Raw genomic sequence first — 16485 nt, 5'->3', positions numbered from 1 at the left:
TAGGCAAAGAGGGGTCACTGTATCTGTTTTGAGAAGGTAGTGGATGAACACACAGCTGTGTGCTATAATCATGCAAGGCTATTTTTCTGTTACAGCTTTGCCTTTAAACAAAATGGCCCTACTTCAAAACAGGAACATTGCACAGTCTAATCCAAATGACACAATTCAGAGCCGTTAGTGATACCTGCTGGAGATATCATCTTCTTCCTGTTGATCAGCCAAGACAACATTTCAGTTACATTCTTATCATCAAACAAGACTAAGCTTGTGCCAGATGTTGGCATGTTTGTGCAACACGTATCTCATGCCAACACATGAACTAGAGACCGTTTGTGGGCAAATTCTCTGTTGAATTTTTGTTTGTTGTTGTTTAATTTCTGCCTGTTTCAGCATGACTGTGATGCCAGTCATGTTGTTAGAGAACTTACTGATAATTTTTGTTTTGAAAGGTCCTGAAATTTCAAGAGTCACTCAACATGAAATGTGTTTAACAAGAGTTGGCCAAACAAAGTGTCCCCCATGTACAATATATTGCATATTTCATCCAAAGGAAATGTTTTGCTGGGAGTGTGCTGCACTTGTAAGCGAGTATTTCTACATTATGCTACTTGTTGATCTTCCGTTCAATAGTTTAATTAATCAACATGAATCCACTGGCAGACACTTTTAGAGTTAAACCTTCCTCCTAAAAAGTTTGTAACTATGCTTACCAAGACTATTTGAACCATGTCTGAGAAAGCAAACTCAGCTACGACTCCGAGTTTAGTCAACATGAAGTGGTTCTGAATATGCACTCACTTAAAAACAAGAACTCTGAAAACACTGAGCAAAAATAGTCATAAAAACATCTTTATTCATCAGCTCAACATCGTCTCTCTCATTAAAAACACCTGAACTTTGTATCCACTGATTCTTGTGTCACTGATTTAAAATACCTGAACTTTGTACCCACTCATTCTTTTTTTAAAGTGCCTTTTCAAGAAGTCATAACATGTGTCAGGAAAAAAAGCAGTCTCATTCCAATCAGAATGATCCGGACAAAGGCGTAATTAGTTTGCCTTTTATGCAATCAATTGGCTTGTTCGGCGTGTCAGTTATTCCTTCAACCACTGCTGGAGAAGTAAGAAGACATGGTCACGGGCCAGAGCCAGCTGGGGGAGATCCTCGGCCCTGGCAGGGTACATGTTGGCGCAGTGGGCTGTTCCTGGACGAGAGACAAAAACATAAAGGATAAAGCAGCAAAAAACAATGAACCAGATTTTCTGTATAAGAACAATTATCCACCTAATAAAGTGAGAGCTGCACAAGCAAGTCATTGTTCTGCTCTGAAACCACTGCTCGGGTTCAGTAATGTGAAGCAACCACAAATGAATTCAGTCTTCAGTTAACTTTTGATATTTAACAGATTTAAGACCTGGAAATACCCTAACTCAAAATGTTCCTTGTCCTGATGGTGAACTGTGGCCAAACAAGAGGCTGACCTCAGGCACCTGCCAGGACAACAGCAAGGACACACAAAACTAATGTACTATGTAAGAATCAGACATAATGCATGTGTGATTTTGTGCTCGAGTTTTGTACCCTATTTTAACAAATACTCAGTAAACACATAGCTACAACTTTTGCTTTTGAAACAATTGTTCTCTCAAACCTTTCACTTTTTGTTTTAACTGAATGTTTAGATGGATTTTGATCAGCAAACCCAAAGTACATGCTTAATGGTAAAAAAAAAGGGTTATTTGTGTCCTCCAAGTTTCTTTACTAAACATTCGCTGCAGCTGCCCTGCAAAGTTGCAAGAGGGTCCAAATGCAGTAGCTCACACTTCTCTCCTCAGGTACCTCAGACTTCTTTGCTCAGGTATCTAATGCGGGTTATATCGCTCCCTGCTGGTCGGCGGGAAAATGAGAAAAAACAATGTATGGTGTTTTTAATTGTATAGTTAGTAGCTGATCACACATTGTTTATTTAGTTTATTAAACAGTATCCGAAAGCTAGTTGCTAGCGGCTACTGAGCTACGACATTATACATGCAGTAATCTTGAAAAGCTCATGTTAGCCAATTGCTAAGTGCCCTTTACTTCCGAGCCGGAACCAATATTTCAATCAGGCTTTGTAGAGCTTTTATGAGTGAAGATTCAGTGACTGATATGTTTATTTTTTGCCTCATATACTGTATGTTCAGAAACAGACTTTGGTGGCCGGCTACGGTGACATTAAGTGAAAATTTAATAATCGAAAATTTAGCTTCAAAGGAAGTGACATACTGTTCCAATGGAACTCACAAACCCCATTGCTCACAGAGCTAGGTGCCTGAGGAAAGGTCTGCATTTGGACCAATGACTGTATAAATAGATGGTCTCCATCTGCTCCCATTGTACAAAAGTGAAGCCAAAATAGCCCCCGTGATAGGCACTGCCATCTTGCGATGGTGACATAATTTGGAGCCAGAGTCTAGCCATGCTGGCGTGTTTAACAACAGAACAGCTTCTGTGTTGTGTGTGTTGGTCTGAAGTTAACGTTCACAGATATGGAAACTTCAATGGCTATAGTGATCGTTTTCACGTTGATTGTTACATTTCCTCTCACCGTTCGTCCTCCACTCTGCTAATCTGGAACTGAGGAGCTGTATTGGTCAACAGAGCTGTCAATCATCATTTTTACAGCATCAAATAACTAATTAAAAACACTCAGACGTAAATCAGCATGATAAGAACTAACTACAATGTCAGAAACCATGTTTTAGAAAAATGTATCTGGCGTGTATTTTGATTTTATAGTGTGACTCATGTCCCATCTGTTAACATGGAGGAGGCGGGCTTTATGACCTATACTGCAGCCAGTCAGCAGGGGGCGATAGAGAGGGTTTGGCTTCACTTTTAGGGGGCTGTCATGTCGTCCATCTTTTTATACAGTCTATGATTTGGACACTTCTCCAAAGTTGTGCTGCTAGCTGGTTTGCTATTTTAGCTAGCAAGTCGGATAGCAGCAAAGATGTCAGTAATAGGATGGGCATTTCTACAATACATAACATAATAAGACAAAGTCACAGTTTATCTTCTGCAGTAGAATTTCCCATCACACATTCCCACCTTTGATGAAAACAGCGGGGAGGTCAGGCTTGATGTCCTGGGTGATTCCTAAGGCATGCCAGGGGTCAATGGACCCATTGGGAAAAACTATTCTGGTGGAGCAGATGTCATAGCCGCCGTAATACTCGTTGGTCTGGGCAACGGCCTCCGCCACTTGCTCCGCACTGACATTGTAGAAGTCTGCACACTGGTTGACGTGATACCTGGATAAGAAGACACGGATTACCAATGCAGCGTATAACAAAACAGGACGCAAAGACAGAAAACAGCAGGTGTGTGATGTGGAAGTAGTAGGCAGGGTTGCAATGATTAGTAAACTCACACAAGAGGGAAGCCAGTGAATGGTTGGTTAGGTGAATCGGTGCTCTGGTAGAATCCAAATTCAGTACAGGTCTGGTAAACCCACTGTCTCCCTGACAACACATAGACACACACACAAAATTACCCATGGCGAGCATATGTAACTGTTTCACTAACAACACACGGCAGGTAAAGCGACCAATTATTGCGAAATGTCTCTCCTCCTAAAGAGTATTCAATTTCAGTTATTCAGCTGCAATTAGGAGAGGAAAGAGTGCAACTGAAACCAAGGGGGGTGGTAGGGGGAATTATGCGGACACATCCCAGTGGCTTTTAAAGAGACCACTTCCTGTTCCAGTTTTTCCCCCTCCAGCCCTCCCACTCATGAAACAGAAGTTGAGAACTGGAACCACAGACCAGAGAGAAAGGTACAACAGAGAATAGAGAGAACCCTTTTTTGGTTAAACATGCAAAGTGATACTCAAGACTGCAACGAGAGGCAACATTATAAACAAATAAACAGCCCACCAACCGACTTTATAAAGCATTTTTGTATTGCATAATTTAACTTTACCCAAAGTGTTCCTGTTATTCGATGAGTTATTCAGCAGAAAAGTGATGTCATTATTTGCCAGGTCTCTGCCAGACAGTTTTCATTCAGCCTTTCCTAAAAACGGCGCTCCAAAACACCTAAAAATGGGTTTGTTACGTTATAACTGTGACCACATCCCATCGCCACATATAACCTCACTTGTTGCTGTTTAAATTCTTGTCTCCTGAGGCTATTTGTGTTTGTGCTGCTACTGGTTTTGCTACAGGATTATTGTTAGATGAAAATGGAAAATTTCAACATGACATCACATTTTCAGTGCCAGTTCTGTCAGAGGAACAAAAAAACAAACACTTGCCGACAAAATGGACCTAAAAATACCATGAAAATAGAAATAGCTTTTTAAACAGTAATGACGGTGGCATTTTAAAAATGGAACCCACCAAAATAACCACGTTTACACACATGAAATACCACTTCCCAAAACATCTCCATACCCACCTCCCCCTGCAGCCGTCCCGTCCCAGGATGCATTACTCATGTCTCTGAGGTAATTGTCGAAGCTGGCATCCAGGCATTTCATAGAGAAGGTGTCCATCATGAGGCGTGCCACGGCAACGTAGCGGGCGTACGGGTCCCCCAGTGAGGTGTCACCCATCACACTGCACAGCACCTTGATGGTGATGTTGGTTCCCACCGCGCCCTAAATTGACAGCCAAGACAAAGAGAAGAGGACAGTAAGCAAATTAATTAACGTACTTTAGATATGCTTCGAGCTAAATACTAATGCTATAGGACAACCTTGAGGATCAGCTGGAGTGCTCAAGGTGTGTATCAAATAAAAGGTTCACCATATTCACATGACAGCCATTTTCCTCTGACATCGCACTCAGGGTAGGAAGCTCAGATGTTGTTATGATGATGTACGGCTGTGTTCCAGCTAGCATGCTAGCTAGGAATTCTTAGCTCACATTACCATTAGGTAGGAACTTGTGTAAAGCTATGAACACAGAAATGTTAGCGAGGAAGTGGCTAAATGCTCACGTAAGCTGTTGTCTAAAGGAAGCTAATGGATTATCAAATACGTTATTTTAAACTTGATATAGCCAGATGTCCCTCCCAATTGTCTTTGCAGGTGCTGCTCAACGTAGACACTTCCTCAGATTCCGCACATCTATATGATTTGCAAACCTGGAACGCAGCTGTACGACATCATCCACAGTGAGCGTGACGACGAAGCGAAGGAATATGGTGGATTACTGTGGCGCTCCCCTGCCTGTATACCAACCCACAATGCTTCTCAGTGATGCACTTTGGCAATTCAGTTGCATCAGTCCAACACTGTAGTTGTGCCCTCTTAGGTATGAACTTGCTGAAATCCAGTATTGGAATGAGGTTTGGAGGAGTAGACAGTTGGCAGTGGTAACAGGTTGTATTTTTGTGCAAAGCAAAAGACCCATGACTGTTTTCATATCCCATCTGCATCTCATTGCATCTTCTGAGCAAAAAGCAGAACTGATCGTGCTTTATCTACAGGCTGTGGTGTTACATAATGTCCTTCCGTATTTTATAAAGCAGCCCTTTGATAACCCCTCAACTGTGAAGCCACTGCTCCAGCTCCTCGGACTGAGTTACATCTCTGCGCTAGTTCCAACCAAAATTCCTCAGTGCTACCTAAAACCTTGTCGTTTGCTCTATACCCGGCCTTTTGTGTCGGAGAGGCAGCTGTTGGCTGTGTTTGTCTGCCTGTGCTGTGGACTCTGTGGCCCGCCGCTCCTCTCGGATCTTTTATAAGCGTCTCTTTAGCTTGGGGCGACAGGAAACCAGAGAGACCACAGAGTCTTTTGTTACTCTTTCACATCAGCTTATTGGTAACCGGACTCACGTCTCCTCAAGGCACCAGGGGGACGGAGAGGGGATGGGATGAAAAAGGAAGGGGAAAAGGGAAAAACGAGTAAAAAACAAAAAAGGGCTTCAAGAGGGAAGAAGCAGAGAGACAGATGTACAGTCAAAGATAATCAAGAGAGGAAATTAAATGTTGTGAAATACACCATGCAACTTGTTTAAAAGAGACGTAAGATTTTCACAAGTTAGGCTGTGCTATGTAATTTATCTTTTCTGTACTATGGAAATAAATGTACATTCTGTAAGACTCAGGGTGTACAGTCATGCTAGCGTCTCTGAGGCAATGCTGAGACAGTGCTTTGAGCTTAATGTTATTGTCCACATGTGAGCATGTCAAGATTACCATGCTACTAATATCTATTTACAGGCAGGGACGTGGATTTTAGGGATGGCCAGTGTTCTGGTTTCTGTTTGTACTGTGCTTGTAGTCCGAGTAATATTGACCAATCACGTATCATGCAGGAAAAACAGTCAGTGTGGAGAGCAAAAGCAGGCGGAACGTAATGCGCCGTAATGACATCCCGGCTTCCATGATCGTTCATCTTCTGAGAATTTAGCTTCTTATTAATCTCTATAAACAGACATCTGCATGCTAACAGCTAACAATCTGTTCTAGTTCAAAAATTCAACTTGAGATAAATTCCCTTGACGCTGTGTCCCGAAAGTCATTCAGCATTCAGATTTCCCGACTTCCTCGAATGAATCAGAAATGATCGATCCGACCTCCGTTCAACAAACGAGAACTTTAAAGTAGTTTTCTTCTCCTCTTGAGGACAGACCTGACAAAGCTTCATTTGGACTTGTTACTAATCTGCATCATGTTGTTGTTATTTCAGCAAACTTAAGACCCGTTAATTAAAGTCAATCACAAGAAAAAGGTTTCTTTTTCTGTAAACAATGCAGCACACGGAAAAGGAAGTTTATCGCTAACCGCTGGCTAAACCGGACATGCCCGACATGTTCACTGTTGTCCTCAGAGGCTATATCGTCGTCAGACTATAGCTGATGGGATCCGAGATTACCATGCTACCAATGCTAAACTGCTGGTGTTGAGCAGTTTTCCCCTTGATCAATGTTTTATTTTAGCTTGTTAGCATCATAATATTTGTTTAACTACAACACAAACCAAAGTATTAGGCATACAGAAATGTTGACTAGATGATGGCGCCAGAGGATCACCAATTATTCAAATTCATCCTGTGGGTACCCTTCATTTACAAACACAAACTTCAACCTCATGGTGGAGCAAATGGAAACATTTCATGGTATCAATCCAATAGTTGTTCAGAGATTTTACTCTGGACCAAAGAGAACGTTGAGATCCCCAGATTCACGTTACTAGCATGGTTGGAAAAAAGTTATAATTGATGCGACATTGGTCCTTTAAAACACTGGGATCTTTAATGCCAATGTTTCCAATGGGAGCAATGAAAAACGTTGCACTTCCATATCTGTTAACACCAAAAACGCCCTATTTTTATTCAGTCCCAGACTTGTGCCTCATAACACTGCTGTCTGTGTACAGCTAAATATTTTGAAGACATTACTCATCTGATGTCTTGGCCGTGACACGACGCAGATTCCTCAAATTTACAGACACTGACGTGAGAATTATGTTCCTCACACTTGTACACAAACCTGTCGTCCGTTTGCAGCAGCTACTGTCAGAGCTGCTGGCGAGTAAACTGAATTTGCACCCTGGAGCAAATACGGAGTCTGATTTCACCCAGGCTGTTTGCCAAAGCACTTTATCATGCCACCTGAAAGTGACTCTGTTTGTCTCAGATTGACTTTCAATTAAAATGGGAATAAGCCAGACACTCTGCCACAGGCAAATTATTTTGGTGATATATTTTTAGTTTCTTATTCCACCGCTCTTCTTCCAACTGCTAACTTAGTTTTTATGACAGATAACGAAGTATTTCCAGTTTGTGTCCACAGTTAGTACTTAATAACGTAATGCATGATGCATCATGTACTTGTGTCATGAACCTGCGGGTCACTGAAATTGCTCTAATGTATTGCCGGGTTGTGTTTATAAGCTTTTTACAAAAATGAGATATTATTACACGGCTGTGTTAAATACTTGATTCTGATTGGTTAATAACAGCATTCCAAGGTCTGTTATCAAGAAATAACAGACCGTTGCTATGAACAACAGACCGTTGCTAGGGATTCGGCTCCACTCACACAATCCGGAGGACTAACTGTAATCATATCAATCCACCTAAAGTAGTCTGGTAAATTTGACGTCGGTCTGTTTACAGACGGGAAAAAAGAAAAGAGACGAAAACAGCGGAGAGATGGAAAAAACTGAAGGCTACAAAACTGAAGACGGCACATGAAGTAAACATTAAACAGAACACTGTACGGGATACGGCGGTGTTTAAAGACGGTGAATGGAAAAGAAAATGTCAACAGACTCCGACAGTGACGAGACAGAAAACTTGAGTGTGAGTTAACCGTTGCTATGGACGCAGCTCGTGGAGGAACCGCTTCAGGGTGAGACAAAACGGGCGATTCCTGCTCATCCCGTCGGGGTTCCATTCTGCGATAACAACCTGCTCACTATACATTATCCCTTACTCAAATATCTGCACAAAATACAGACAGAATTAAATTCAATCTTCAAAAACCTTAAAGTCAAATCCTACTTCCAACCTTCCAATGTTATCTTACTCATGTTTGTCCTAACTCTAATCTGTAGGTTACAAAACGGGGCTCAACTTCTCAAACAGATTTACAAGTAAGAAAGCAAACAGCCCCGGGAGCAGCCCTTGAGACCCTCTTGCAGGGCAGCATCTCTGGGCCTTTTGCTTTAAACAAAGCAGGGTGTGTAAAGTTTCAGTATACGACGTGGGCTGTGTGTAACCCTCCTACACCTCATACCTGTGTTTCACTCAACCACGACAGGACGCAAGGTCGACCCCTGGCCTACAAAGGCTCTACACAAACCCTGTCATATAGGATGTACTGTTTTTGTATCAGAAAGATTACCTACTAGCTTAAATGACTAGCCATGTATCAATTGTACTGTGTATACCTGTACACCTATAGTGATGTAACAGTTATTTCTATGTTTTTAAATAATTAAGTATAAAGTATAAAAAAATAAAAATGGCTAAATTTTAAAAATGGTTGAAATTATGGTGTAAATAATGTAAACACTGGAAGCAGTAGAAAACAGCTAGCTTTGCTTTAGAGCTAGTCGTTGCTTTGCCGATAGCTATTTAACCCTGCAGCCAGTCTTTATGCTAAGCTAAGCTAACCACTTGCTATCAATCTGCTCATTAACTCGATGGCAAAAAGCAAATAAATCCTCCTTTAAAGTTTAACTAAAGTTAAAGTTTCCACTAGGTAGCAAACTATGGATGTTTTAATGTTTTGTGATGGTCTATATTCTGAGCAATTAATTCTTATTTTGGCTGCAATTAAAAGTTTCTCTTTTATGATGTTATACTTGATGTTTGGCTAGCCTCTGCTCCCTCTCACCTCAAACGCCCTGTTGTCTTCATTGTACTGGACCACATCCATGAAGTTGCCAGCCAGTGTTTCCAGGAAGTAGGCCGAGTCCCTCACTGTCTGGATCTGCAGTTTGGAGCACAGACTGGAGGGCGAGGAGGAACGAAGAGAGGAGAGAGGAGGCAAAGGAAGAAGCAGGTGGATGAAGAAGAGGTAAAGAAGTGAGGGGAGATGGGAGATGGTCCAACATGTTAAAAAGTATTGGATGGATTGCTATGATATTTTATTCATGTAATGTTTTCCCAAAGATGCAACCTACCACCTTTGCTGCTCCTGTGACTTTTCCTGTAGCGCTACGACGTATGATGTTGACATATTTCAATATTAATGAAATGCCTAAACAACTATTGGATACTTTGCCATTACATTTTGTAAAAACATTCATGATGTCCAGACAACAGGAGGATGAATGAATTACTTTCCCTCAACCTCAGCTGTATTGTCCATCCATCCATTATCTATACCGCTCATCCTGTTCAGGGTCGCGGGGTGGCTGGAGCCTATCCCAGCTGTCATTGGGCGAGAAGCGGGTGCACTCTGTACTGATCGCTATGTCAATCACAGGGCTGACACACAGAGACAGACAATCTTTCACACTCACTCTCACACCTACGGGCATGTCTTTGGACTGTGGGAGGAATCCGGAGCATCGGGAGGGAACCCACGCGTGCACAGGGAGAACATGCCAACTCCACACAGAAAGGTCCGGATTCGAACTAGGAACCTTCTAGCTATGAGGCGACAGCGCTAACCACTGCACCACCATGCAGCCCTAGCTCTATTGTATTAAGTACTTACAAGCAAAACTTAGCATGCTAACATGCTAAATAAGATGATTTTATGTGGTTAACAGTGTACATTCTACTGCTAGACTTCAGTTTGTGAGAATTTGATATTTAACGTGTTGCTATGCTAGTGTTAGCATTTAGCTCTGTCTGAGCAGAGCCTAAAAGAGGCACTAGCGTGGCTGTAGTCTGATGCTGTAAAAGTTAGAGCTGCCTCAAGTGATTAGACGTGTAATTAGGTAAATATAGGCAGCATGATGATGTCTTTTCATGCTAATTTAAGAAACAATTCATTTGTGGGTGTTTAAGAGTTTGTGTGCAATGACGATATTTCCTTTATGATGAAATCCTGACGCAAGGACTGTACTCACTGAGGCATTGTGGTTTGGAAGCTGGGCCACCCACCAAACCACCTTTGCAACCTTTTGTGTGTTTGTGCCTGCATGAGGACATGTCTGCACCTACAGTCTGCGTGATCTGCAAGAAGCTAAAATATAAGGGCAGACACAAAGACGGGCCACCATGCGTCTCCATGACAGTGTTGCTTTAGTGAGACGAACCCCACAATTATAAATGACATTTTAGCGTGTTTATCATCATGACTGACCTTTACTTCACCATGACAACCTAAAATACGCAAATATAAAACAACAAGAGAGGCAGCCAAAATGACTGCAGACGGAGCATGCCAAGAATAACGTCATGCTTATATCCAGGAACAATGGAAGAAAACAAAAGAGGGACTTCTGTTAGGGACTAAAAGGATGCTCCAATGGAAATAAATAATAAGGCCGTTTCATACAGTCCGGGAAATATGATTTAAATGTTTTTGTTTTGTTAACAACATTTCATTAGGCAGCCAGTGTAGCTCTAGATGGAAATTTACTAGATTACATCCATTGCATAACAACTGGATGACACTGGCTGGCTTTATCGCTTGTACTATCTGCCCATTGTGTCACACTGGAACATGTAGCACATTCCAGTCCCAGGCTCAGTCCAAAAGGAAGGAGGGATGCTTCTGCAGCTGTAACAGGATCTAACTCAAAACCAGGAACCAAGACAACGCTCGCTGCCCTGTGAACCTCTTGCATAGCTCCAAGTATCAGTGTAGTCCACTTGTGCTTAGCCTGACGCTATCACAGCTTACAGTGCTGTTTCACATGCATCGATGCTCACTGTCCAAAAACGAGCAGATTTAAAGGAATATTTCAACGTATCTGGAAATTAATTTATTTTCTCCTTTGCAGAGAGTTAAATAAGACCATGGATACTGCTTTCATTTCTTTAAAGATGCAAGTAAACTCCTGCACACTTCAAAAAAAAATGTTATGCCTGATGAAGGTCGAGCACCGAAACGTTGCAATTATTTTCTACAAGTTGGCAGTGCACGTGCAGGATCCTGATGCTGAGGCTGAGGGAGAGCATTACTAACAGGTTATTTGTTTGGCGAATGTAATTATTTTTATTATAGTCAAGGCTTCTATTGGCACCCCATCTTAAGGGGGCGTGATGACCTCATCTTGTGGTTGCTTGTTGGCTGTTTTGCTGCCTGTTTTTCAGATGCCAGTGTGGTCGTGTCATTACGACTGGGAACACCTGGGCCTGATGTTCCCGATCCTACATAAGCACCCCTCACTACTCCTTTGACGGGAAATAGAGAACAAACCCTCACACATGATACTTTCACTTATGCATACACACTAGCACCACTGATCTACTGACTTCCACACTCCATAATGTTTGTTGATTTCGCTATTTTGGTTAAAATAAATTGCTCGCCGAATAAATAAACAGCTCGCCGACAATCACAAGTCAGTGTCCCCTGTCGAAGATACAGTCCACTGATTCTACAGATACAAATTGTTCTGCACTTTTTAATGTGAACACTGATATTTAAGTTGGTTTGGTGGTTTGTATTACCTTTTTAATGACTTCTGGATGTGGTTTTAATATAAGCCATTTGCAGGTTTCAACCACTCCCACACACATGCTTTTGTGATTTGCTCATGTGCTCTGTATCTTTTATTTATTCCTGTGTGAAACTAATAAACTAAATAGTTCTGTTTATACTCTTTTTTTTTACTATATTGTGTAAAGGATTATTCTTTATGTTTGCTGCATGTGTTTTTGTGACCTTTATAGTGCAATGGACTGGGTTTTTATGCTAAGCTAAGCTAAGCTAAGCTAAGGGACTGTAGTTTTAGAGTGGTTATAGCATGCAGCACTGGTCCCAGTAAGAAAAGTAACACTTAGCTTAGCTTAGCATAAAGACTGGAAGTAGCTAGTCTAACTAGTGTACATAATCTAAGTCACTGCCCTTTATTATACAGACCAATAGAGGTCTGTGTTTTTACTGATTAGACATGTGGGATATTTTGTGTAAATAGGTAGACTTCGTGGGTGCTGGTAGGCGAAGTTACTTAACTTTGTGGCACAATGGAGAGGGTAATTGTACTACGATAGGACAACCGAATAGCTTTTTATTGAGCCCACAGATATGAGAGTGGAGTTAATTATTGATATTTGTCTTGACATTGGTTATCCGAGGCCTTTGTCAACTCAAATTTTGCAATTTTTTTGGTAAACAGCAGGATAGATAGAGCAGGTTTGGGCGACAAAATTGAGATACTTTACTTGAAATCCTTGGTTATGTTGTCGTAGGTCTTAGGGTCCTTCAAGCGCTCCAAAAGGGTATCTGAAGCCTTTTTGACCAGAAGGGGGCACTCTGCGTTCTGTGAGGCCAGCGAACGCCACACAACCTCCAAGTACTCTGACGAAACATAAAGACAGAAGGGAGGGAAGGACACTTAAACCTGGGCTGCTATAAAAAGACCACAATAATGCACAAAAGCTCTGGTTAAACATACAGGACTATTTTGATGCACCGCAAAAGAACCAAATAATCTTCAAAATAAAGCATGATCCAAGTTTTAGTCAAGTGCTTGAGAAAGTATTTGTTTAAAAAGTGTTTCAGGCGAAATGATGAGTCACAACCAAAGTGAATTTCACAGTTTATGAAGCTCTAAAAGCAGGCGCTCAGAAGAGAAACTCTACATCACAAAATCTTGGAATATTTCCACCTGGAGGGAAAGCCAACCTCCTACTGCTGACTAACTGCTGTGGTGTTTGGGGAAATAATAACCTTGCTGTGCCATAGACTGGATAGGAAAGATATCTGACCTCAGTTCACCATGTGTGCTATTCTCTGTGGATCTTGTCTCTGATATTTTCCAAGAACGAGGGCCTGAGTGTGTGTGATAGTGCCTTCAAGATAGCTTGAGCGTGTGGGTGGAACAGTGCAGGTCCATGTTCAGAGCTCCTCTGACCTCGATTTCATCCTCAGTCCTTCCGGAGGCAAACAACAGGCTTAGCCAAACACAACGCAGACACAGATAGGGAGAGCGAACCCTTCCTCATCTCTGATCTGTCTGGGACCCTTACTTCCAAGATACTGGTTTGTGCAATTGAGATGTTGATACAGGAAGCGGTGAAAAGATTACAAGCAAAGACCGTTCCCAATAGAATGGCTCCCTTAAATAAAGGTTGTTTGGTGCATTATATAAAGCTGAATTAAATAGTGAAACCTATTATAAAACAATAACATGTCAACCTGTAAGTGGGATCTATAGAATATTTTCAAAGTAATTTAACTTAAATCGCCTTTTTTTAAATGAAGTTCAGCATAAAACTCCATAAAGAAAAGGTGTGTGTGTGTGTGTGTGTGTGTGTTGTGTGTGTGGGGGGGGTTATCTCGTCATACCTGGGAAGTTTACAGAAGCATGTACAGGTGCACTCGTGGCCACAGAGGCATGCACCAAGTGAGGATACTTAAGGCGAAACCAAGCAGCGAGAGAACCTGGGTACGACCCGCCGAACGCCACCCACTTCTTGTTGCTCAGCCCTTGGGTCTCTGCCATAACGGTGCGGAAGTGTGCAAGGTCAGCCAACGCCTGGCGACTACTGAGAAAGCGCAGGTTGTCTGTGCTGAGGTCACTAAATGGAGAGAGGGAATTTAAATATTAGCTTGAGTGAGCATCCAAAATATTCAATCTATACAAAGAGCCACACAGGCCATGGACAACGCTGCCATCTAGTGGTGCATCAGCAGCTGTACACACCAAATACATAAAGCGGATGTGGCCCTTGTCCTCTTGTTGATCTCACTGTACTGAGCAATCAGAGCTCTCAAACTGCTGTGATCATTTTTTTAAGTGTGCTGCCCTTTGGAACGAGTCATAAAGTTAGGCTTCCTCAATCCGAGCAACTATTTGGCCATTTTACAGTAGGCAACAACACTACAGTGTGCAACTGCACAAATCAGTTGTCTGAAAGGCAACAATTGAGGAAGTATTGGATGGGTAGAATTCCTAATCAGGGTTCATCAGGATCCACTTTACCTTAACTTTCTTTCGTGGTAACAGAATTAATTTATTTGCTTTTAAAAATGACTCAAAGGTTTCTCCAAATATTTTACTTTGCACCATTTTCAATCCACGGAAATCAATCAGGAAATGAAACAACACCAAAAGAATTACTTTAGTTTCTTGCTGTTGGAAGTTCAAACTTGGAGCTTGTTTTGTTTGGTACAAACTAAAATAAATTAAATGAGAAAATTAATTGCCAAGTATTTTGATGAGTGATTAATCGTTTCAGCTTTAACATTTGCTGCTTCCAGCTTCTCTAATGTAAGGATTTCCTTTTTTCTTTGACATGAATACAAGTAACTGAAGAGTCTTTCGGTTTTGGACAGTTGGTTGGATGGAAGAAGAATAAGAAAACCACACTTTGGGCTCTGATAAAAATCACAATTTTTGCCATTTTATAAGCTGAACAATCAATTACTCGTGAAAATAATCTGCAGATTAATCAATATTAAAATATTTGTTAGTTGCAGCCCTACTACAAACCAAACAAACTCCACTTGGTTTCATTTTAGCTTACTCTGCTCAAGCATGGTCCAAAATAATTTTGAACAGGTAATGCTGAACAAATGTCCTTTATTTGTTGCCGTTGCCATACCGGTTACAAACTACCGGTCTGGCAGGTTAAAGATCTTTGTCATGGATTTGATTCTGTTTCTTAAACTAAAACTGGTAAATATGTTTGTTCTGCCACAACAGACCTTTTCTGGTGTAGACACTGGTTTAGAACACATGAAGAAACAGTCCAAGCATTTAAGATTTTAAAGCATGGTTCCTAGATGCCACTGTCTGTCTCCTTCTACCCATACCCCTTTGCATTTTGATGTATTTCCTAAAGGTTTTGAAAATATTGCAAGAATTGACTCTAGACTCTCATCCGCCTGGCTTTTGTATCACCTAACTGCCTAATTGAACCAAAACAGTAGAAGATCCATAGGCTGACTGATTTAGACAGGCTACAAGTTCAGGAATTAAATGGGCAGACATACGTGGTCGGATGGCTCTTTCCATAGAAGCGATGTTCCAACATCAAGCACAGGGCTCCTACTTTCTCAGCATAGGTGAGCCAGGTGCCGCTCTGCATCCAGGCTGGATTTGCCGGACCCTCTCCACCAATCATCAGAAACACCGGGCCATCAGGCTTGAAGAAGGCGTCATTTACAAAGAACCTCTAAAGGGAAAAACAGATGGTGGTAAATCAGGGGTCATGTTTGTATCAATATTCTGTAATCTTTAGCATCAGCTGTCACTCTAAGTTGTTTTATTCTCATATGTCACAGATTTTATTGTTCTTAACATAAATATGTTTTTGCTATTTCGTGCCTGTTTTGCATGTCATCCGTTTTATTGCTTGGTTTCCCCTTTTTTGAATTTGCCTGTTTTGAGTTATTCCCCTGTTAGTTTACTCTACTGCAAAATAAATTGAGCTACTACACTTAAATGAAAGTGCTTCATAAACAAAGTTCTATAATATAATTAAATCTGATCACGTCAGTCATTTTTCAAAATACATTCAACTCTTGAAGGGTGATTAAGGTACACATAAAAAGACTTACTTGCTTCCACTTTCTGCTGTCTGCACCATTGAAGTGATCCAGTTTCTGAATGAACCACTGTTCCTCAAACACATCTCCAAGGCGGGTATCCTGCACTGGCTTGAACTTCCTGAACCCCTTATAATGTGCCTCTCCGACAATTAAGATAGAAAACAGAAAGAATAAGGTTAACTGGCGCAGAGGAAAGCCACACGCCTGAAAAGCCATGTTGATATAAAGAGGGAAACAGACAGGGGCATGTGACAGTTTCATGTAGTCATATGACAAGTTCTGATGCTGCCTTAAGTGACTCGCAAAAAATTGGAGATATTACTTTCCACCGACAACTGTGATACTTGGGGGGCATTTCTTAC

The 16485-nt window shown here is 41.4% G+C and overlaps 1 protein-coding gene across 1 annotated transcript; it reads right to left on the bottom strand.

Annotated features, from left to right (window-relative positions):
- Nucleotides 1-841: 841 nt before the first annotated feature.
- prss59 (serine protease 59, putative) lies at nucleotides 842-16345 on the bottom strand. Its single transcript, XM_069676618.1, has 9 exons — nucleotides 16133-16345; nucleotides 15566-15747; nucleotides 13916-14148; nucleotides 12790-12925; nucleotides 9338-9452; nucleotides 4442-4643; nucleotides 3413-3503; nucleotides 3091-3293; nucleotides 842-1204 (listed from the first exon to the last, which is right to left on the bottom strand). Exons 1-9 carry the CDS (start codon nucleotides 16337-16339, stop codon nucleotides 1095-1097), a joined length of 1479 nt encoding a protein of 492 aa, XP_069532719.1. The 5' UTR covers nucleotides 16340-16345; the 3' UTR covers nucleotides 842-1094.
- Between the last annotated feature and the right edge of the window lie 140 nt (nucleotides 16346-16485).

The sequence above is a fragment of the Semicossyphus pulcher genome, unplaced genomic scaffold (genome assembly GCF_022749685.1).
Source record: "Semicossyphus pulcher isolate SPU_LCO1_2020_fin unplaced genomic scaffold, fSemPul1.0.p SCAF_26, whole genome shotgun sequence".
Taxonomy (NCBI): Eukaryota; Metazoa; Chordata; class Actinopteri; order Labriformes; family Labridae; genus Semicossyphus; species Semicossyphus pulcher.
The sequence above is the reverse complement of the archived record's forward strand: the minus strand, read 5'-3'. Positions and strand labels throughout refer to the sequence as shown.

What these genes read in the sequence shown, in the direction of transcription:
- prss59 (XM_069676618.1), bottom strand. Translation starts at nt 16,339, where the DNA reads ATGGCTTTTCAGGCGTGTGGCTTTCCTCTGCGCCAGTTAACCTTATTC. An exon ending in GGAAAGAGCCATCCGACCAC is followed by an intron (nt 14,149 to 15,565) that starts GTATGTCTGCCC and finishes CTCTCCATTTAG; the next exon opens with TGACCTCAGCACAGACAACC. An exon ending in AAGACAACAGGGCGTTTGAG is followed by an intron (nt 4,644 to 9,337) that starts GTGAGAGGGAGC and finishes CTGTCAATTTAG; the next exon opens with GGCGCGGTGGGAACCAACAT.